The sequence below is a fragment of the Pseudorasbora parva genome, chromosome 22 (assembly GCF_024679245.1).
Source record: "Pseudorasbora parva isolate DD20220531a chromosome 22, ASM2467924v1, whole genome shotgun sequence".
NCBI classification, from domain to species: domain Eukaryota; kingdom Metazoa; phylum Chordata; class Actinopteri; order Cypriniformes; family Gobionidae; genus Pseudorasbora; species Pseudorasbora parva.
The window spans coordinates 3,857,501-3,882,279 of NC_090193.1; the positions used below are offsets into that span (position 1 = coordinate 3,857,501).

At 38.2% G+C, this 24,779-nt stretch overlaps 2 protein-coding genes across 8 annotated transcripts in view; both read right to left on the reverse strand.

Moving 5' to 3' along the window:
- The window catches only part of LOC137058405 (uncharacterized), a 22,023-nt gene extending 16,945 nt beyond the window's left edge, over positions 1 to 5,078 (reverse strand). The window contains exons 1-3 of the mRNA XM_067431660.1: positions 5,010 to 5,078; positions 3,518 to 3,680; positions 3,391 to 3,429 (exon numbers count right to left, since the gene is read on the reverse strand). Of these exons, the coding sequence (XP_067287761.1) occupies positions 3,391 to 3,429; positions 3,518 to 3,553 (75 nt within the window). The 5' untranslated portion in view covers positions 3,554 to 3,680; positions 5,010 to 5,078. The remainder of the gene's footprint in view (positions 1 to 3,390; positions 3,430 to 3,517; positions 3,681 to 5,009) is intronic.
- A 7,109-nt stretch (positions 5,079 to 12,187) lies between these two features.
- Positions 12,188 to 24,779, reverse strand: part of lrp1aa (low density lipoprotein receptor-related protein 1Aa) — a 244,372-nt gene continuing 231,780 nt past the window's right edge. For 4 of the 7 annotated variants that reach the window (XM_067431414.1, XM_067431413.1, XM_067431412.1 and 1 more), the window contains exons 84-90: positions 23,973 to 24,156; positions 22,372 to 22,470; positions 21,015 to 21,085; positions 17,797 to 17,890; positions 17,613 to 17,642; positions 14,408 to 14,552; positions 12,188 to 13,651 (exon numbers count right to left, since the gene is read on the reverse strand). In XM_067431414.1, coding sequence (XP_067287515.1) covers positions 13,511 to 13,651; positions 14,408 to 14,552; positions 17,613 to 17,642; positions 17,797 to 17,890; positions 21,015 to 21,085; positions 22,372 to 22,470; positions 23,973 to 24,156 — 764 coding nt within the window. In that variant the 3' untranslated portion in view covers positions 12,188 to 13,510. The remainder of the gene's footprint in view (positions 13,652 to 14,407; positions 14,553 to 17,612; positions 17,643 to 17,796; positions 17,891 to 21,014; positions 21,086 to 22,371; positions 22,471 to 23,972; positions 24,157 to 24,779) is intronic. The other 3 variants (XM_067431416.1, XM_067431417.1, XM_067431415.1) reach the window with 1 other exon arrangement.

Below are 24,779 nucleotides of genomic sequence, written 5' to 3' on the forward strand. Positions count from 1 at the left end.
CCCACGTTACTTTCGTTTTGTTTGGTTAAAGTCTTTTAAATGTTCGCTGGTTCCCGCCTCCTTCTTCCCCCATCGAACATATTGTAGGCTTTTACAATTTCTATGTCCAAATTACCATTACACATACACGCAACAACGATATGCCATTTGACCCATCACGTCACCATCACTGCGACATTGAAACCTTTGTTGATGCCTCTCGTAGCGCGGATGAAGCGTTGCAGGAGTAGCAATGGATGAAGTAAAAGTAAAGTTGGTGAGTGGAGTAGCTATATGAAATAGTTGACAATGAGTCTTTAAAGGCACTTTTGCCTGTTTCATTAGCCCATTCATGACGCTGTTGATGTTGAGAGAGGGGCAGGATAAAAAATAAAGCATTTTAATTTGAATGTTTTAGCGTGTGTGATTTATTGCGGGCACGGGTCGGGTAACGGGCCAAATATTAACGGGTCTGGGCGGGTACGGATTTAATTTTGATATTTTCACGGGTCACGGGTCGGATCTGGTGCTAAACCTTGCGGGTACGGGCGGGGGCGGGTCTCCAAAAATGGACTTGTGCAGGACTCTGATTCAGAGCTCTCAGAGACAAACAAAATAAACTTGCGCTTTCAAAAACTCTGTACAATAACACTACCTCAGCAATCTTTCCCCAGCTCCGTTTCTCTCTCTCTCTATCTCTCTCTCTCTCTCTCTCTCTCAGCGCTGCAGCTGCTCTGCTCCGCCTGACTAAACCACGCCCCCTCCTCATTTCAAATGTAAAGATGTCAGCCAATCACAACAGTGGGTGTTTTCACTGAAGACTCACAGCAGACACGCCTCTTGAAACAGAGCATTCCAAACAGAGGGCTAATATCAGTATAGAAAAAATGCCTTTTATTTCTAAATTATGACATTTTTTGATGTAAAAACCATACTATACCAACAATATAAGCACACCCCAAGACACATTATAAAACAATAAAACAACCCATGACATGGGACCTTTAAATATACTATGTAAAAAATCTCGTTCTCATGAACTTGATCTCGTGTCTCGTTTCGTCTCCTCTTGTGAGATAAGTGTCTCATCACAGTGCTAGCTACAACCAACCAGAGCGCTATCAGTGGCGAGACGACAATAACAAGCGGGCTAAAAGTCCAAAGCATTTTCCACCAGTGGAGCTAGTTGATAGATTAAACTTTTGCCGTATCCCGTCAGCAAAACATTCCTTTTTTAAGAATGACTTCAGTGCCGTTCTTAGTTAGCAGGGAAGTAGCAAGATATTAATGCCGAACCGCCACAAATCATTATTCTTAGGCCCGCCCACCGACTCTATTCACGATGTGATTGGCCTGACCAGAGTTTGGTTTTTCATGCTCACAAGCCAACTGAGAGTTGCTAGACACTAGGGGTGTGCCATATCATATCATGCACGATAATACCGGTATAAATTTTTACATGCTAAAAAAGCGTCATATTGTGATATCAATGATATAGTGACGTGATGACGTATGGTGCATTTACGTGTCCTAGCACACAACAAACCTGTCTGAGTGAGAAGAGCAGCTCGCCTCCGACGGTGATTTAGTACCTAAAAGGAGCTACTTGATCAGCTCTCTTAACATGTGACAAAAAATGGACAACTTAAAGCTGTTATTAACGTTTGCAGCACAATATTTGGCAGGAAAGGTAACATTGAAGGTTATTTTCATCAGTCAAGGCTCGTTAGATCTAAGTAAGCATTCTTCCTCTTTTGAATCAGACACAGAGATTGTAGTGCGTGAGATTACATTCATTTGAATGAATGGATTATCGAGAGAGATTCGTGACTGCGTCTGTTCAGCGTCTCTCTAAAAATAAGCGATATAACCCCATCGCTGCTGAGAAATACAATGTAGGCCTAATGATCCAGCAGCTTAGCTATTTTATTTTATTATTGCTATTTTATTTAAGTCGCGGGACGGCGTTGATAACAAGTTTCTGTGCTCCTGAATCTGCAGCACGATCCCCGCTCTCTATGCGAGCGCTTGTGTGTGTGTGTGTGCATGCGCTCGCTTCCATAGCCCCGTTTACATGCACACTTGCATTTCAATCTGATTGAATGATTCTGTGGACAGTTTACATAAGATATTATCAAACCCAAACTGGTGTTACTGTAAGAAACACCTCAGAAAAAGAAATTATTTGGTCAGGCACTGTTGAAGTAGCCTAGAAAGTGCCTGGGACAAACTGGAACAAACGCTGTCAGATGAGATGGAGTAGCCAGGCTATGTATGTGTCATTATACCAACATTATCTTCATAACTTATACGTAATAAAAAGTTTAACACTCCAGAAAAATTAACTTTCCTCTAGTCAACAACATTAGCCCACTGTGGTGGAGGCGCGCGCTGTAATTGCGTCACAGAAGGACGCACGCTCGAAGTAATCGTGTTTATCCCAATCCTCTCAAACCGATTACAATTTCATTAGGTTTGAGCATTTTTATTACGATTGAGGTGTTTATATGGAGCATTTTTATTCGGTTTGAATTTTTAAACCTATTACAGTGCTCCATGTAAACAAGCCCAATGAAAACGGCGCATTAGAGTGATGATTCATCTGACTTGAAACTACCTGTGCGTTACACGATTTTATTGCACACCTTCCAGCCAATCAGAATTGAATATTCAGACAGACCATGGCATAAATTACTTTAGTTATTGCTAAACTAAAATGTTGTTATAGTTTTACTTTAGATTTCCAGTGAAAACACTTACAACTTTGCTTTCATTTGACTCGTGCTGCCTGCGTGTGACTATAAACCACCTTATTATGACAATAGAGTTACACTTTGAATTAAGTATTATGACAGTAGATCATTAGAAAACGGATGGATAATGCCCTACATGAAATATCGTGATATAATTTTGAGGCTATATCGCCCACCCCTACTAGATGCCCTGGCTGCAAAATTATATTTGCTGCCACTAGTGTGTGTCTAGATTTCTAGGCTACAAAGAACGGCCTTCTCAGCTGCCATAGTTGCAACTCTTGCATCATCACAACAGGGTTTTCAACGCATCTCGCAACACACTATGTCTCAAAGCAGCCGCCGAGCGAATGCAAAGAGTAACACTGATTATAACATAACTTTCAACACACATAAATAACTTCTCTAATATGATAACAGCGTCGTGTTACCACACATTCACATGAGCGGAAGAAGCCGAAGCGCTTGTCTGAGGCCTAATAAAAGCTCTGCTAAATCAAGGTGTCATCAAGCGACGCCTTTGATTCGAAAAAGCGATGAAACATGACATATTGTGACTTTAAATAGTTCAGTGTACTAATTCACACTACATACATCAAAGTAAACATGACAAACAGAGACTGTAGAATGAAATATTGTGTTATGAACATTAATGTACCGGGTGAGGAGAGTTGTTTGAACCAGTAGCATCCTCCATCTGTTAATAAAAAAGAAAAAAAATGTTTATTATGACAAAATTCAAATAGTTATTTTAACTGGATGGCTGGATGAGCACAATCATGTACCTTCTGGTGACGAGTTTTTCTATTCTGGACGTCCATCTGAGCCTTTAAATCGAAGGATTTGCTTGAATCATTAACATCTACAAATATGAAATCCTCCGTATGTTTGACCGTCTCATTTATCACCGCTCGCTTCGACGTTCACAGGGATGCAGCTATTCACACACTTCAAGTAAAAACAAGAGAGAAATTAAACACTTGTGAAGCATATTAACACAGTGATGCAAATTTAGGAAGATTAGACAAACTGACACGGCAGGGCAGACACAAAAATCCCCAGAAATCATAGATATGGACACCCAAACATGGTTAAAACTTGACCAAAGCTTGCATCACAGCACTACAAACACACAACACAGGGAAACAGTGCCTTTCTATCTATCTATCTATCTATCTATCTATCTATCTATCTATCTATCTATCTATCTATCTATCTACGTATCTATCTATCTATCTATCAGTTGTTATAGCAACTCATAATGTAATAACAGCAAATAATGCAGTAAGTATTGCATTATTATTAAAATAAAATGTTCATAACATAATTTCTCAAAATGTAATAATATCTTGAGCCCATAATGTATATGTATTTTTGTATATGAGAAAATTATTACATTATCAACCAAAAACATAATATATTCATTATTGCAACTTTTAAATATTAATGCAGTTATTACCTGGTGTATTTTGTACCCAGGTTAAGGCTGGATTTTAATCATTTACTGTAAAGGAATACAAATGCTTTGTTAAATAATAAAAGTTGCATGCATATTAAAATCTGTTGCATTTTAAGACTGGATTTAGATTTTAAAAACTGAACTGGTTGAGTTAGTTAGTCGTGTGTTGAAACTGCCGGTTCTGGTGAGGGGCGGGGAATTTCCCAAACACCAATCACATAATAGTTTTAAAAGCTATTACAATAATGAAAATGTGTTTTTGGTGAGTTATTAATGTCATATCTCATAATGTATTTTTTGTAAACACATGAGCTCAAGATTTTATTACGGGTTGAGAATAATTATTACATTACGAACATGTTATTACAACAATAATTGAATCATTACTACATTACGTGCAGTTATTACACGATGAGTTGCTACAGTTGTCTTATTGCTGTGGTCTTTGTATATGGTGAGGGCTAACAATTTAACTGTAACCTTCAGCACAAGATTGTAAATAATAGCGATTAAACGGGTCGTTGCCTTACCTCCAAGCCACGTTAGCCGAATTTCTGGCGCCGGTGAAAATAATGTAGAAGTTTAACCCCTCAGTTTAATAAATTGAGCATCTACTCCCGCAAAAAAAACATCGACATGCTTGCTATAGCATAGTACGTTAACAGTTTTACCCCACACCACCGAACAAATGCAGCCGAGCAAGCGGCTCAGCTAACTTAGCGGATTGTTAGCGACATTTTTCGTTCTTTTTAAAAGGCGTTTGGCTTTTTAACATTTGTATCGCTAGATATTTGAATAGCTTAAAACACATTACTTACATTTAAACGTGTGATCACTGATGGGCGCTTTCGAAACACCGCTTTGTGAAGCTTCGGATCTTCTGCGAATCATTTGTTTTGAACCAGTGATTCGCAGCGCGTGTCACGTGATTTCAGTAAACGATGCTTCGTTGCGTCATAAATGTTTCGATATTTCAGGGTTATCATTTTTACATGAGAAATGTATTCAATTAAAAACTCCCCAAAAACGTATCATATTTGTATTACTGCAATAGCTTCTGAAAAACCAAAAATATCTAATAGAGTATAAAATGCAATATTTAATATTCATGCAATTATTATTTATAATGACAAAACATTCTTATTCTTATTCTTAGTTTACAGTATTAAAAAAAAAATGGAAAAAAAAATCCAGTCTTAACCTGCCTACAAAATCCACCGGATTACTACAATTTAGTAGTTTAAAGGAGCAAAAGTTTTGATTTTATTTATTTATCTGGATTTAGATTTTTTAAATCTTTAATAAACATATGATGATGATGATGATGATGATGATGATGATGATGATGATGATGATAATAATAAAAAAAAAACAATAATAATTGCATTAATATATTTACTATTGCATTTCGCAGGTAGATTAAGATGACTTTAGATTTTTTAAATGCACTGTAAAGGAATACTAAGTTTTACAATAATGAAAATGTGACGTTTTTGGTGAGTTTATAATTTAATAATTTTCTTATAATGTAAAAACCAAACTGTTGTTCGTTGTTGTGTATGTGTTGGCTGCATGTACACTGCTCTGACCACCAGGAGTCACTGTGACGTTTCGAGCGATTCGAACCAGTGAATCATTTGGAAGCGGTTCGATTGATTCAAAGTTTCGAACAGCTTTGTTTCTCCCATGACTAGACGGGCACTGGGCGGAGTAAACACGAATATTTATGAGTTTCCTGTTCTGTGTTAAAGCGCCACTGAAAATAGTGCGTCCTTTCCGCATTACAGCGGTAAAAAGTTAAACTTAGAATATAATTATTGTTTATCAATATACAAAGATTTTACACATTGTGTTGTGTTTTTTGATTGATTAAAATAAATAAATAATATGTGAAATTAACATATAAAACATGTATGAAGTAGGCTAAGTAAATACGTAGGCCTAGGCTAACATTACATGTTTTTTTTTTATTTTTTTTTTATAGGCTACATGTGTTTAATTTATTATTTATAAATGTAATTAATTTTGTATTTATAAATTAGCTTAAAAGTAAAGAGAAAAGTAATAATACAATTAATAAAATTAAGTAAATAAATTATATTAAAATAAATGATTGAATTGGTAATTTTTAACATATGATAAAAATGTACAAAGTAAATAAATGAATGAGGGTGAAATAAACATATATGTATTATATTAAGTAAATAAAAAATGATTTAGATTTAAATACATTTTAGATATCAGGATGGGGTCCCTCACTCGAGGGTGGACATATTTGGGGGTCAGTGACATCTTAAAGTTAGAAAAGCCCTGAATAAATCAAATGGCACTTACATCAGAACTGTATGCATATAATCTTACAATTTTATTAATATTAATGTATTAATTTATCAATAAAAAACAAGTATAAAATACTAGCCTAAAAAAAAAAAAATCCTTTCTATCTGTTTCCTCTCCTCCTGTCTCCAGATGTTGTTTTGGTCCTCTTCTCCTCTTCTCTCCTGGGACTGTCTCTCTCCTTTTCAAATGGAAAATAAAGCAGCTGGAGTTTTTTTTCTTTTCTTTTTGATAATGATCATAATATTTTAAAATTCATGTAGGTTGTCCTTTCACTCACTCACTCACTGGCTCGCTCGCTCGCTCACTCACTCACTCACTCACTCACACACACTCACTCACTCACTCACTCACTCACTCACTCACTCACTCACTCACTCACTCACTCACTCACACACTCACTCACTCACTCACACACTCACTCACTCACTCACTCACTCACTCACTCACACACACTCACTCACTCACTCACTCACTCACTCACTCACTCACTCACTCACTCACTCACTCACTCACTCACTCACTCACTCACTCACACACTCACTCACTCACTCACTCACTCACTCACTCACTCACTCACACACACTCACTCACTCACTCACTCACTCACTCACTCACTCACTGGCTCGCTCGCTCGCTCGCTCACTCACTCACTCACTCACTGGCTCGCTCGCTCGCTCGCTCGCTCGCTCGCTCGCTCACACACTCACTCACTCACTCACTCACTCACTCACTCACTCACTCACTCACTCACTCACTCACTCACTCACTCACTCACTCACACACTCACACACTCACTCACTCACTCACTCACTCACTCACTCACTCACTCACTCACTCACACACTCACACACTCACTCACTCACTCACTCACTCACACTCACTCACTCACTCACTCACTCACTCACTCACTCACTCACGCACGCACACACTTCTCTCCCTCGCTTCTTTTTTTCTTTTTGGTTTGTGTTTACTACAACCACTTCTCTCACTCATGTTGAACTACGACGGCAAGTCCGCTAGTCCATAATGTGCTTTCCACACTTGCTTGACCAATAATTTGATTTCGATTTTAAAACAATATATCTTTATCTGAAGGCAGCAGCTATTTGCACTAAGATCAGGCATAACAGTATGACCACTTTCCTAATATTGTGCTTTTGCTGCCAAAACAGCCCTGACCCGTCGAGGCATGGACTCCACTAGACCCCTGAAGGTGTGCTGTGGTATCTGGCACCAAAATGTTAGCAGCAGATCCTATAAGTCCTGTAAGCTGTGAGGTTGGGCCTCCATGGATTGGACTTGTTTGTTCAGCTCATCCCACAGATGCTCGATTGGATTGAGATCTGGGGAATTTGGAGGCAGAGTCAACGCCTCAAACTGGTTGTTGTGCTCCTCAAATCATTCCTGAAGCATTTGTGCTTTGTGTCAGGAGCATTATCCTGCTGGAAGAGCCACAGCCACCAGAATACCGTTTCCATGAAAGGCTGAACATGGTCTCAGCAATGCTTAGGTAGGTGGAGCGTGTCAAAGTAACATCCACATGGATGGAGGACCCAAGGTTTCCCAGCAGAACATTGGCCAAAGCATCACACTGCCTCCGCCGGCCTTCGCTCCCCACGGTCATCAATGAGCCTTGGCCGCCCATGACCCTGTGGCCGGTTCTCCACTGTTCCTTCCTTGGAGCACTTTTGATAGATACTGACCACTGCAGACCGGGAACAGCCCACAAGAGCTGCAGTTTTGGAGATGCTCTGACCCAGTCGTCTAGCCGTCACAATTTGGCCCTTGTCAAACTCGCTCAAATCCTTACGCTTGCCCATTTTTCCTGCTTCTAACACATCAACTTTGAGGACAAAATATTCACTTGCTGGGTCATTATAGATGTACAGAAATGAATTAAATGCAGGTGTTTTTTAATTGTAGTACAATTTAATAACATGTATGTACACAACAGTGGTGTGCGGTGGTGTTTTATAAAAAAAAAAAAAAAAATTGTAAATTTATGTCTGTTACACTTAATTTTCCTGGTTAAATAAACTACATAAAAGACAGCAAATATAATTATATTTTTGTATTTTTACACTATGTAATGTTCCATTTATTAAATTCAAATATAAATGTAATCAAGTTAGTGATTTTTTATGCATTTTACATTTATTCCAAAATAATAACTAAAGGTAGAAACAATTTACACAATATAGGCTATATATATATATATATATATAAAATATGTGGACTTTTCAGCTTTTATTTTTAATAGTGAACTTATTTTAATCACATCTTACACACCTGTTAACACCATTATTTTCCTTATTCAGATCGATTTGACAATGCACACGAAAACAAGAGGCAGGATTTATTGCACAAACCAGTCATATCCAATCATAACCGATTGAGGCGTAGTGCGATGAGTGCCTCCTCTTGACCCATTCATTCCCCCCACGAGGGACTTCGTTTTGTCTTAGTCTGCATTGCTTTATTTTTGCGATATTGATTATTATTTCATCCAGTTTTCTGAGGAGGCACTGTCTGCCTCCCTTGCCTCCTCGGATGAAACGTCCCGGTACACAATAAGTGCATTGCATGAAATGATTCATTTAAATGTTTGTACATAGTAAAGACAATATATAATATTAATATAAAGTGAGACAGAAGAAGTATATGACCCTCTAAACCTTTTCCAAAGCACTTACTATTGCAAGAAAAAAGTCAGAATTGTGAGTCAAGCCTAAAAATGTGACCTATATCAAATATTATAGGTTTAAATATTATTTCATGCTGTAACTGTAAAGCTATATGCCCCTTATGAACGGCATATTATGTAGATTGCAACAAATTCATGCTTTCATAGATTAATTATCGCAGGTTTCACCAGTCCCGTCGGTGGCTTGCAAGATCATCTAAAGACCATCTTTGTTGCTTTCCAATTTGGACATTCAAAGGCACAAGAAGACAATTTTTCTCTCATTTTGTGGATATTCCTCCACTTGTTGTTCTTCTGCCACCACATGGCACTGCAGCTGGTAATGACGTAACCATGACGTCGACTACGAATAGGTCAATAGAGAGGTGCAGGTATGATGTCACTTTGTAGGCCAATGGGCAGTTAGCACCGCACTGGTTCCTTTGACAAAAACCCAATAGGATTTTCACATAGACTTTTGGATTATCAATAAAAACAAACTGTCATCAACACAAGTTTATTATACTTGCAAAAAACATATATGTTTCGTTTTGACCATCAAGAACATTTTCACAGATGAACTCAACTTTTATGATTTCTGTTAAAGTGGACGGAGTTTAAACGGCTTGGCAGAATGACGTTTAATCACCCCGACTACCTTTACAGTCCGATTTAGCCACTTGTTCGAGACTGTTCAGGGCACGTAATAGCTTCAAAAAATCATGAGTGGGGTAATGCAGATGTATTTTATGTTGTAGAATAAAACATAAAAGTGTCTCGAGCTTGTGTTCACCACAGACCTTATTTCAGCATTTAACCAAACCCCCATTCAAAAAACCCATTGACTTCGGGACGATGGAACCGGAAGTGCTAAAATGCGAATTCTCTTCCGCCGTTTGGCCAATAAAGTGACACCTGCACAACTCTATTGGGACACTTCCAGTTAACAGGCTACACTATATTACCGGACGCCTGCCTTTACCTGCACATGAACTTTACTGCCATCCCATTATTAATCCGTAGGGTTTAATATGGAGTCGGCCCACCCTCTCTAACAGCTCCAGCTCTTCTGGGAAGGCTTTCCTCAAGGTTTAGGAGTGTGTTTATGGGGATTTTTGCCCATTCTTCTAGAAGCTCATTTGTGAGGTCAGGCACTGATGTTGGACGAGAAGGCCTGGCTCTCAGTCTCCGCTCTAATTCATCCCAAAGCTGTTCTATCAGGTTGAGCTCAGGACTCTGTGCAGGCCAGTCAAGTTCCTCCACACCAAACTCCTCATCCATGTCTTTATGGACTGCAGTCATGTTGGAACAGGAAGAGTCCATCCCCAAACTGTTCCCACAAAGTTGTGAGCATGAAATTGTCCAAAATGGCTGATATTCTGAAGCATTAAGAGTTCCGGGTTTTACTGGAACCCTCCACCAAACTTTACACTTGGCAAAATGCAGTCAGTCAAGTCTCGTTCTCCTGGCAACCGCCAAATGCAGACTTGTCTATGTGATTGTCAGACTGAAGCGTGATTGGTCACTCCAGAGAACACGTCTCACTGCTCTAGAGTCCAGTGGCGGCTGCTTTACTCCACTGCATCCCACGCTTTGCATTGCTCTTGGTTATGTAAAGCTTGGATGAGCTGCTCGGCCGTGGAAACCCATTCCTTAAAGCTGCAGTCCGTAAATTTTTGCACTCTAGTGGTTAATAAACAGAACTGCATGCATCTTGTGGAAGAACATTGCAGCCGGAGCTACTTCTCTCTGCTTATGTCTATGGCGGATCACGCAAGGACTGTGCTCCTCCGCAGCGGCACCTACCAGTCTGGCCTGAAATAGTCCCAATATAAATACTTATTATAAATGTAAAAAACACGGTTTGGAAAATGGATTCATGGTGTACATTCCTATTATATAATTTTTGTAAATCTTGAACACAAAAAAAGTTACGGACAGCAGCTTTAAGCTCATCTGAAGGCCACAGAAGTTTGGAGTTTTGGAAGTTTGGAGGAAAGTTGGCGACTTCTGCACACTGTGACCCTCAGCATGTGCTGACCCCGCTCTGTGATTTTATGTGGACTACCACTTTGTGGCTGAGTTGCTGTTGTTCCCAATCGCTTCCACTTTGTTCTAATCCCACTAACAGTTGAGCGTGGAATATTTAGTAGTGAGGAAATGTCAGGAATGGACTTATTGCACAGGGGTCAACCTATCACGGCACCACGCTTGAGTTCACTGAGCTCCTGAGAGCGACCCATTCTTTCACTAATGTGTGTAGAAGCGTCTGGAGGCCTAGTGCTTGATTTATACACCTGTGGCCATGAAGTGACTGAACACCTGAACTCAGTGATTTGGAGGGGTGTCCCAATATAACAATGACAATGTTACACCAGCCATTGACAATAAGACTGAAATATAAATTGAGAGGAGACTAATTTATCCTAACCCAGGGTTCCTGTGCAGCTGATTAACCTTAACTTGATCCACCAAAGCAGCGAAATCTTGCTATGCCATGGACACAGGAAACGAAAGTACATGTGACATTAAACAGTATTAGTGCGTATACACTGAGCATAAATGAATGTGAATAAAGGGGTCTGTCTTTAACTTAGCGTCCATTTTGACAATAGCCCCAGATGGCCATTTCCATTCATACAGCTCCTATCTACCAAAGCAATCTAAAATAGCGTTTTACATTCATCTCTTCTCAAAATACGTCACCTGCCACGCTTTCTCTCAGAGTTCTGGATACAATCACCTGTTGTGAATGTCATGAAAAACTTTCACCAGCCCTTTTACTGTCCTGAGCTCAAAGCAGACCAGAAGAAAATATAATGAAACTCCAACCTTCCATGCATTTCTCTCAACACGAGACCAGCTGAAGAAGATCTGGCATTATTCGTTGCACTTTGCTTTCTTGCATATTTGGAGGATGTTTCACAATATGGCTGATAATCATTCTGACAAAAGCAGCATGTCAGCAACAGCTGAGCAGGAAAATATGGATTTACTGAGAAAAAAAGCATACATTTTAAAAGTATAAGCAACATGATAGATGGTATATTTCAGAGGCTGATTACAAAAGATGAGATGAAGGTGTGTCAAGATAAGAACACATCCGTGTTTCATCTTTAACTGTGACATTTTAAAAACAAGTATAAACAAGTGTAAAAATTCACTTTCTTCTGTCGTAAACCCTCCTCAGGTTTAAAGATCCTCAAAGCACGCGTCACAGCAACCAACGCACAAACGTGCCTTCGATTGCTTTGGGATTTACTCGTAAGCAGCTTTCTCTTTCACTTCATTTGTCTGAAAATAAATACAGTACCAGTCAAAAGTTAGGACACACCTACTCATTCTTTACTATTAATCTAAAATGTGTCATGAAAACTCTCAAATTGAAATATGGCAATCATGTAGTGACCAAAAAATGTTAAATCTTTCATATCGTGCTGCTTGTCCTTCACTATCCGTGTTCCAACTCACCCATCTCTTTTTATTTATTTATTTTACATTTGAACAAAGATGTTTAGTTTTGTAAAGAGATTCATACATAGGCACAATTTATTGTTGTCTATAAAACTAATTTCGAGCAGTTAAGCAGAAGCCGTTCCATCAAAAGTTTTTAAGATCATGAGAAACATTTCCGTCAAGTGTGTCCAAATCTACAACACTGACATTCTCAATTAAAAAATCGGTTCTGTAAAAGTTTGTGATAAGCATAAGTAGCTAATATTGCAATGGTTTGGATCTGTGCACAAGATTATCCTTATAAATAATTGTAATTATGAACCTACAATGGGAGTAGTAAAACTGGCACATAAAGTCGATAACATCTGCTTGATATTGATTAAAGCAAACACTGGTTTCATGTCAAAGTTGGCCTCTCCACACAGTCAAACATAAAACAAACAGTTGGCATTACTGATGGAACAACATTTTTCTCTATACATCTCATACAAAAATAAAAAAAATGTCATTGTTCCAATCTCTTTTTCTTTTTGACTCCATATTGCACAGAGGTAGTGGCTATTAAGGTAAAAGGGAGGTGACCTAAAAATTGAAACCAAAAACTGCATCTTTTTTTAGAAAATGTATCTTGTTCTTGTGATGTTTTGCTGTGACCAGAAGATTTGTAAAAGAACAAAATATAATACTGCAATCACATACAAAAGTAGTCCTTCATTTTTGTACATTTTATACAGTGTTAACACTTAATCATTGATTTTCTTCATGGTTTTTTTTCTTCTTTTTCTTTTTCTCAAAAAGGCAAATGGTATTTTCCATGTATGGAGCAGACTGATGGCCGTTTTAAGCCAGCGGGTCCACCAGCGGCTCCTCGTCGCCCCGGGACAGCAGCTCCTTCTTCTCATCTGTGCTGGCCAGGGAATTGCGGCTGTTGTGCGCTCCCATGTACAGAGTAGCATACACGGGATTCGTGAAGTTGGTCGGCTACAAAAGACACAAGTTGGAAATATATGGGATTATACATATCTTATTACACAAGCAGCCGGTGAGTTAAACTGCTTCAAATGTCTGTGCTGTTGGCTATCGTCGCGTGAGTAAACATCAGTAAACGACACGATCGTGTGCTTCGTCATTCAAATGCGCTAACGGACTCCATTGCTGTTCTCTGTATAACGTTACACTAGTCTGACGTGCAAAACCGTTTTGCTTGCTACTGCTAAGGTTTAGTCGCATACAATAGTCCATAAACCGAATCATGTCCTCATAAACTGCGAGTAAACACACACAAATGTTGACAGGCCACTAAATACAGTCCATACCACAGAGACGGACGTCCTGCTGCTGCTGTTTCTCCTGTTCAATTTATTTCAGCCTCCGAATGATTCTGGATCATATCTATTAGCTGAGCTCGATAGCGATGGGTTTCTCCACGCTTGAGGACGTCACCACTTTGCCCATTCGTCATTCTTTAGCTCCGCCCACGATACGCCTCCAGCCGCTCGTTTTTTTCCGGAAAGACTCAGTACAGCCCATATTTATTTTATAAATATGATAAAACTAAAGACTTTTCGGAGATATAAGGATGCAAAACTACTCTATAGGTACTCAAGATTGACATGAGATTGACTTATAAATGAATATCTTATGTGATTTTGCTTCTCAAGTTCATGTGATGTTTGAACTGGATAACAAGAGAAAATTACGTTAATAGGGTAGTGCAATAAAGTATGACAATCTTACTTTGTCGGGATCCAGTGTGAAGTCAGCGTCCAGCAGTTCTCCAACATCGTCATCTTGCTCTCCTTCATATATTTTATAGGCTGGGTTCCCGATCTCAACATTCATAGCGCCGTTCGTCATTCTCTGATGCTGAAAGCCTTTGGCTCTGCAGATATATGATACACAGTTTGAGTCACAGAAATGAGGCTGTGAGGTCAGTATTACACTGTACAAAGCAGCACAGGGAGAAATACGGCCACAACACAGAGGGATGCCACTAACAGCCTACAACACCATCACAAACCCAGCGCTTACCAACATCAACTGCTTATCTCTACAAGTTTGATCCTTTTTGCTTGGAATAACTCTTTAAAGCAGCACAGTGAATTTATATATATATATATATATATATATATATATATATATATATATATATATATATATATATATATATATATATATATATATATATATATATATATATATATATATATATATAATGTATCTATAGAAAAAGGGTTGGGCTGTATGACAGTTTATAGTTTATAGCATGCAATGGAGTGTCAGAGATTCTGCTCTATAGCTTTTATACAGCAGTAAATACATTTGAATGCATTTGTTTTTGTTACACACAATGCAAAGCGGGTTAACTATATCAACCTACCAGACTGATATAGTTCAATCAAATTTAACAGATGTGCGTGTTTATCCATATATCTAATTCAAGACAACTTTGAGGTCCTTTCAATAATAATTTAGTCAAATAAACTAAAGTGTTATTCAATGTCAAGCCAAGATATTTATGTGTGTGTGTGTGTGTGTGTGTGTGTGTGTATATATATATATATATATATATATATATATATAACTATAAAATGACTCTACAGAGGACACTATAGTGTTATTATTCAGTGACCTCACTCAATAGTGCCAGCTATAGCAATACTAACTATTTTAGCACTGATGGCTCATTTGTTATATATGAATAATATATACACTCTAAAAAATGCTGGGTTAAAAACAACCCAAGTTGGGTTGAAACTGCACCGACCCAACAATTGGGTTGTTTTAACCCAATGGTTGAGTTGTTCTTACCCAGCAATTGGGTTGTCTTAAGCAACATTTAACCCAACCACTGGGTTAAAACAACTCAACCATTGGGTTAAAACAACTCAACCATTGGGTTAAAACAACTCAACCACTGGGTTAAAACAACTCAACCACTGGGTTAAAACAACTCAACCACTGGGTTAAAACAACTCAACCATTGGGTTAAAACAACTCAACCATTGGGTTAAAACAACTCAACCATTGGGTTAAAACAACTCAACCATTGGGTTAAAACAACTCAACCACTGGGTTAAAACAACTCAACCATTGGGTTAAAACAACTCAACCATTGGGTTAAAACAACTCAACCATTGGGTTAAAACAACTCAACCATTGGGTTAAAACAACTCAACCATTGGGTTAAAACAACTCAACCATTGGGTTAAAACAACTCAACCATTGGGATTAAAACAACTCAACCATTGGGTTAAAACAACTCAACCATTGGGTTAAAACAACTCAACCATTGGGATTAAAACAACTCAACCATTGGGATTAAAACAACTCAACCATTGGGTTAAAACAACTCAACCATTGGGTTAAAACAACTCAACCATTGGGTTAAAACAACTCAACCATTGGGTTAAAACAACTCAACCATTGGGATTAAAACAACTCAACCATTGGGTTAAAACAACTCAACCATTGGGTTAAAACAACTCAACCATTGGGTTAAAACAACTCAACCATTGGGTTAAAACAACTCAACCACTGGGTTAAAACAACTCAACCACTGGGTTAAAACAACTCAACCACTGGGTTAAAACAACTCAACCATTGGGTTAAAACAACTCAACCATTGGGTTAAAACAACTCAACCATTGGGTTAAAACAACTCAACCATTGGGTTAAAACAACTCAACCACTGGGTTAAAACAACTCAACCATTGGGTTAAAACAACTCAACCATTGGGTTAAAACAACTCAACCATTGGGTTAAAACAACTCAACCATTGGGTTAAAACAACTCAACCATTGGGTTAAAACAACTCAACCATTGGGATTAAAACAACTCAACCATTGGGTTAAAACAACTCAACCATTGGGTTAAAACAACTCAACCATTGGGATTAAAACAACTCAACCATTGGGATTAAAACAACTCAACCATTGGGTTAAAACAACTCAACCATTGGGTTAAAACAACTCAACCATTGGGTTAAAACAACTCAACCATTGGGTTAAAACAACTCAACCATTGGGTTAAAACAACTCAACCATTGGGTTAAAACAACTCAACCATTGGGTTAAAACAACTCAACCATTGGGTTAAAACAACTCAACCATTGGGTTAAAACAACTCAACCATTGGGATTAAAACAACTCAACCATTGGGTTAAAACAACTCAACCATTGGGTTAAAACAACCCAATTGTTGGGTTGGTGCATTTTCAACCCAACTTGGGTTGTTTTTAACAAGCATTTTTTAGAGTGTATGAGTAATCAGATCTATTAATTTGCATGCATCAAGCCATCAAGAAATTATTCAACTGAAAAGTAGCCGTGTGAGTATTAAGTGTGAATAATAAATTCACTGCATTATAGAATAAGGCAAGGCATTACCACATTGTTAAATAACCATTAATCAATATGTAAATTAAATGTTAAAATAAAAATATATAAAGCATTTTAAGCAAAAACAATTATATCATGACATAAGATTAGGGTCTTACTGCCCAGCCCTAGTAAAAAATATAATATGCAAAGCTGTAATAAGACATTTTCTCATTTAATGCTAATGTTATCTTGATAAACACTGGGTTTTGAACATGGCACATGTTCAACAGATCTGTTTCCACTAATGCAGAGAACCAATCTTAGAGAAACATACTGTAGTGTATTACAGCGGGACGGTTATGACTGTCGAAAATTGGTTTCTTCGATTGGTTCTCAGGCTAACACAATTGATCTATTTCTTTATTCTCGGTAACAGATTACCACCTTCTCCTCTGAGCAAGGGACAAACCACGTGTAAGGTTTAGTCAGGTGGTTTGACAGAAAGAGATCGGGTGAGACCATGAAGACAACAAGAACACCACAATTCTCCAGACCAGCAAGAAAGATGGACAGAATGGCAGAGAGACAAAATAAAGACATAATGGACAAAGACCGTTACCGCGGTCGTTTGGAGTGGGATTTGCCCAGCCTACGGAAAAGAGCAGATGCGGTTTACCAAGAAAGAAGGAGAGAAAAGAGATGTTTTTGGGGATGGGAAGTTTCTTATATTTTATATTCTCAACAGTATGACACTTTAGAGAGGTGAAAATCTTTTGAAAAGCAGTTTGCGGTAACATACTCACCCTCTCATTCGCTTTCTGTACCATAATACTGCTCCTCCGATCAGCAACACCAGCAGTATCAGTAAAAGCAACGGAATAACTATTGAAGCAGTTCCTATAAGAAATACACATTATTATTATTAATATTAAGGATTATCGAGATATTTTTTATGGAGGTTAAATTACACACACATTGGACCCACTTTATATTAGGTGGCCTTAAAGGTGGGGTAAGTGTTATTTCAAAACCGTTTTAGAAAAAGGACACGGGCCGTGGAATAACAGACTTGTAGCCAATCAGCAGTAAGGGGCGTGTCTACTAATGATGGTGAGAAGAGCGCTCGCTCTCGCTCTGTGCACGTCATTATTCAAAACACGCGAGTCACACACGGACATTAGCCGAAAACTAGCCTAATATGCTGCTTTTGCTTCACTATGCTCGTGTGTCATGTTCACTTGTTAGTCCATTTGCGATCGTATTGTGTCTCACTTTTACGGTGCTCCACACCGTATGGAGCATTTAAATCTCCTTACTGTCTGTTTCAAGCGTCAGCTCACACAACGTCTCCGATAAGTAAGATACTGTACTCCTAATATATGTTTGTTTACACTTTTCATAATCTATATAACCCTTATCCAGTCATAATTTTAATGTTGTTAGCTGGACTGTCGGCTCATGCTATAGAGTTGTTCATGAGAACAGTTTGTGTTTTTGTGATTGCTGTATCTCTAATCTTGTCATAATTGCAATATGTTCGTTAGTTGGACTGTCTTGCTCGTGTACTATCGAGTTGTTCACAAGAAAGTTTTGTGTTTTTGTGATAGAAGGGTGACTTTTTCATTGAATATTCGACCTGGATTAGATACACAGAGATTCTGCCGTAGCCGTTGAGGCCTCTGGGTTACATACGTGTGGGGCGGCGCTATCAAAATAGGGCCGAGACCCTTTTGGGGGTAGGGGCGTGTTTGTTTTGATGATTTGAAATACCAGCAACGGTTACCAGATAGCACTTACCCCACCTTTAACTACTATGTACTAACATTTTAATTAATCATTTGATACAATGAACTTATTGTAGTCATACATGTTTTTACATTGTTCATTTTTAAAAATACCTGCATGTAATTACATCTGTAATTAATTTCTGTAGTTACATTTGTAATTACTCTTTTGACACTTCTCTTACCCATAACCCTGCCCTTAAACTTACCCACAAACCTGTCTCTAACTCTACCACCTCAATATAAGCAAAAGTGTTTTGTAATACAATATGAACACAATAAGTACATTGGGTAACACTTTAGAATACTGTTTCTTACTTAATGCATAACTAATAAAGAGTTACTGCAGTACTAATGAATAATTCTTCATTAACACTCAAGTCACTAATATTAACTACTAAGGAATGAGTGTTAACTAATCAATATGTAATAGCATTTTTTCATTGTGTTAAGTATCAATTAGTTAATCAGTAACTATTCAATTCAGTTATGCCTCCTTAAGAACTACTATTAAGTAACTACTAACTCAGCTTCACAAGGAATAACTATTAAGTAACTACTAGTTAACAGTGATGCACAGTATCAGATAGAGGCCCTTTCTTCTTCTTTAGTACTAATGTTGTTAGATAAATGTACTACTGTTATGTGTACTATATTCATTTACATTCACTCGCAAATGTGCCGATTAATGTTTCTGTCTGTGTGTGTCCCCACGCTATAATGTTGCAGTTCTTGCAGCATTAAATCAGAGAAAACAATTCTAGTGAAAGAGGACACAGATTCATGAGTGCACATGCAGAGTGCACAAAATGTGAGCGCACGCGCAATTTCTGTGAGTCCAGTTTTGTGCGAGGGTTTGTTTATTGCTTTTAATGATTTACGTATTAGATTCACGTAGAACCACACATAAAAATACACATAACTGCTAAACAATAAGAGCTTATCTTTAGAATAGAGGGTCAAATTTCCTTTATTAGTACTGTATTAATGGTAGATAGGCTTAATTATTGACTTATTCTGGTCAATAAACTTAAATATCATTCAATAAGTGTCATAATTAATGAGGATAAAACTCACTTTAGAATAGAGGGTCAAATTTCCTTTATTAGTTCTGTATTAATGGTAGTTAGGCTTAATTATTTAACTATTTGGTAATTTTTCAATAATTATGAATGGGTTTGTTTTCACTTTAGAATACTGTTCCAGGTTCTAAGTAACTCCTTGAGAACTATTTGGTAGTTCTTTTTTAATGACTCATAGGTTCCCTGTATTCTCATTTTCCCCTCAGTCATTGCCTTAAATACAGAAATCATTTGGTATCACATAAACATAAAATGCCTGAGCCATGTTGGCAAGGCACTTAGATTGGGGATGGGGTTCCATCCTGAACTTCTGGTTGCAGACAATACTTACATAAAAAAAAAAAAAAGAAATCATCAACATCCTCATTAATGTAGTATTAATATTGTACCGCGAGAGCACATTTACAAGCGGAATCTCAATCCATTCTCTCGCACAAAACTGGACTCACAGAAATTGCGTGTGCGCTCACATTTTGTGCACTCTGCATGTGCACTCATGAATCTGTACTCTTTCACTAGAATTGTTTTCTCTGATTTAATGCTGCAAGAACTGCAACATTATAGTGTGGACACACACACAGACAGAAACATTAATCGGCACATTTGCGAGTGAATGTAAATGAATATAGTACACATAACAGTAGTACATTTATCTAACAACATTAGTACTAAAGAAGAAGAAAGGGCCTCTATCTGATACTGTGCATCACTGTTAACTAGTAGTTACTTAATAGTTATTCCTTGTGAAGCTGAGTTAGTAGTTACTTAAAAGTAGTTCTTAAGGAGGCATAACTGAATTGAATAGTTACTGATTAACTAATTGATACTTAACACAATGAAAAAATGCTATTACATATTGATTAGTTAACACTCATTCCTTAGTAGTTAATATTAGTGACTTGAGTGTTAATGAAGAATTATTCATTAGTACTGCAGTAACTCTTTATTAGTTATGCATTAAGTAAGAAACAGTATTCTAAAGTGTTACCGTACATTGTACTTATTTTTTAATTTAGGTACATAGTAGTTAAGGCCACCAAATATAAAGTGGTGCCCAAATGACAACATCTAAATATTTAAGTAAACCCTTACCAGTACTGCCCCCTATTGGCCTAACACGTTTCTACTGGCTGTCGAATTAAGAAATGGACTTACGGCCACTGGATTCAGCATTTCCATTGGAGGCAGGATTCTCACAGCGATGACCCTCCCATCCAAGAGGACACCTACACGAGGCACAGAAATGTAACGTTTATATGTATTAGCAGTATTTTCTTAGTACTAAGTCTACATATATAGTTGTTGGATGCCATTTATACTTAATAGTGTCAAATACTGTTTGCACCTATTGTATTGTAGTACATTATAAAACAGTATACAGTAACAACATATTTAGTGTACAGTCAAACCAAAATCTCACATTAGTAATAAATGTAGGTAATAAAAGCACTAAAATTACAAGAAGTTAAATCTTGATAATGTCAGATAACTGTGACAGTAAGGGATGTAATGGATTACAATCAACCAATCAGCTGTTAGATTTAAGAACACAATTAGATAATACCAGTTTAACTCAACCAATGACCAAGCAATGCTTCATTATGTTCAGTCTGTGGTGTCAAAGGTCACATTAGCAATTAAAGAAAAAACACTTCAGCAAAACATGCTCGGGTCAAAGTGTCTGAGTCATTTTACTCCCAAATTTCAAATCATCAGTTTTACTGGTGGTCACTGTATGAAGATTGTTTGGGTATAATGTCACAGTTTACTTCATTTTGCTTAATGAACTACAGTGTCCTGCACACACTAGTAAAACATATCTGGTGTCTATTTTTTAATTATTTTGACTGTATATGTTTATTAAAATCATAAATGGATGCCGCTTTATTGGGACATTACGTGTCCCAGACACTTCCAACCCAACCAATTAAACACTTTATTCCAAACTATTCTAAACTTTATTCCTTTAATTCCTACCGGTATTAATTACTTAGTTAGGCACTTTATTTTTCACATTTCAAATATTTTCTTAATTTTTTGTTTAAAATAAACGCCTCTCTGAGCTGATATATGCTGGGAAAGGGAGAAGAATGAGGTTGGAAAAAGTCGGTTACGTCAAAAACGAAAGCCAACGGCCTTCCTCTCCACGCCACAGATGGCAAGTGACACTATTGAGTATGTTTAGGGCATGTGACCTACTTGCTATGCTGTTATTAATTAAAAATAAAGCTAATAAAATCATTTTGTACTTTGAAATAAAAAGCTGAAATAAAATTTGAAATATTAGATGCAAATATTAGGAATGAGAAACTAACTGAAGTAAACAACTAAGTTGAAGGACTAAAATTACTAAACTAGTACAATTACTAGTACACAAATTACTAAAAATTACTGAAGCTAAAAATAAATTTAAGCTAAATAAAAAATATTAAAAACATGCTAATAAAAGTGATCATAGTTTATACAGGCACATACAAAACACACTGGCCGGCTGAAAGGGAACGCTGCTTACTTGCACTGCGGGAGGTCTGCGGCGCTGAGAGAGCACTGGCCATTAGCACAGTATCCTTCACACGTATAGCAGCTTGGCTGGATACTGCCACTGGTACACCTACAACACACACACAGTCCAACGCATTTCACCAATCAGGCATAACATTATGACCAGGTAAAATAAATAACACTGATGATCTCTTCATTATGGCTCTCGTTAGTGGGTGGGATATATTAGGCAGCAAGTGAACATGTTGTCCTCAAAGTTGATGTGTTAGAAGCAGGAAAAATGGGCAAGCGTAAGGATTTGAGTGAGTTTGTCAAGGGCCAGATTGTGACGGCTAGACGACTGGGTCAGAGCATCTCCAAAACTGCAGCTCTTGTGGGCTGTTCCCGGTCTGCAGTGATCAGTATCTATCAAAAGTGCTCCAAGGAAGGAACAGTGGAGAACCGGCCACAGGGTCATGGGCGGCCAAGGCTCATTGATGACCGTGGGGAGCGAAGGCTGGCCCGTGTGGTCCGATCAAACAGACGAGCTACTGTAGCTCAAACTGCTCCAGAAGTTAATGCTGGTTCTGATAGAAAGCTGTCAGAATACACAGAGTATCTCAGTTTGTTGCGTATGGGGCGGCATAGCCGCTGACCAGTCAGGGTGACCTCTGACCCCGCCGAAAGCACTAACAGTGGCACGTGAGCATCAGAACTGGACCACGGAGCAATGGAAGAAGGTGGCCTGGTCTGAGGAATCATGTTTTCTTTTACATCACGTGGATGGCCGGGTGTGTGTGTGTGGCTTACCTGGCGAACACATGGCCCCAGGTCGACTATGGGAAGAAGGCGAGCCGGCGGAGGCAGTGTGATGCTTTGGCCAATGTTCTGCTGGGAAACCTTGGGTCCTCCATCCATGTGGAGGTTACTTTGACACGCTCCACCTACCTAAGCATTGCTGAGACCATGTTCAGCCTTTCATGGAAACAGTATTCTGGTGGCTGTGGCTCTTCCAGCAGGATAATGCTCCTGACACAAAGCACAAATGCTTCAGGAATGATTTGAGGAGCACAACAACGAGACTTGGCCTCCAAATTCCCCAGATCTCAAACCAATCGAGCATCTGTGGGATGTGCTAAACAAACAAGTCCGATCCGTGGAGGTCCACCTCGCAACTTACAGGACTTAAAGGATCTGCTGCTAAAATCTTGGTGCCAGACACCACATCACACCTTCAGGGGTCTAGTGGAGTCCATGCCTCGACGGTTTTGCCAATGGGAAATGTTTCAATAGGAAAGGGGATGTATTGTTATAAATGGCGTTGAAAAATAAGAGGGTGATGTCAGTTCCTTTTGTTCCAGTGGTAACTAGTTTTTTGAGCATCAAATCTATCCAATGATATTAATAATAGACACAACTAAACAGAAAATTCTCGGTGCAGAGTGAAGTAATGCTATGTATAATATGGGCGGTGTGAATATAAAAGGCTTTATGAACACAAAAGGTATTGTATTTCTCATAGTGAAATGTTGAATGAGTCAACTGAAAGAAAGATTTGGGTCAGTTTTAATGTTATGCAGCCCCAACATATGGAGGGTCTTATTGTATATACTAAAGTTTGTGATTGTGTACCTGCATGTAACGTCTCCATGAGGCTGGTAGATGTTGGTGGGAATACACTTGCCATCGCGGCAATAGTGACATTTGTCGACTTCACAGTTGTTTCCAATGAAGCGTGGAGGGCAACGGCATTGTCTTGACCCATCGCTGGACTGCATGCATGTCCCTCCATGATCACAGAATCCATCACACGTCCCTGGATAGGGGGAAGACAACACTGTTTAATATCCCACTTCAAATGTATTAATCTATTCATCATGACTTGAGGATCTCCTTCAGAATAATGCATCGATCTCACATGTGTGCTGTAAGAATAAAATCAGTAACGCTTTATTCCATGCAACTAGGCCTAAACCAAACCCCAGTCCTAGCCCTAACCCTAACCATAAATCTATGCTAAGTACATGGTGTTAAAAAATATTACTCAGTACCTAAATGTGTAAAAAGGTGAAAAAGGTACTGGTAATTTTCTGCCAGGACATATTATCCCTTAAAGGACAACTCCGGTGAGAAATGACCCTAGGGGTAATTAACAGATGGTTACCGAGTAGATCGTTCTCTGGGATGCCTTTTCATGAAAATCGAATGTAAAGAGTTTTATCTCTAAAAGCAGATTAGCTTATAACGCTTGTCTATGGGGCACAGGGTGGTGAAATTAAATCGCTAGTTAATACCACTAACAAGGCTCAAAATAGCCTCACACTAACACAGTAGCATAATGAGGGTCTCTACATGCAAACCGAAGGATTGAGAACTTTGTAAGTGTACAAACAGTTTAATAAGAGGATACTTTATAAAGACAGTGCATCACGCGTTTAC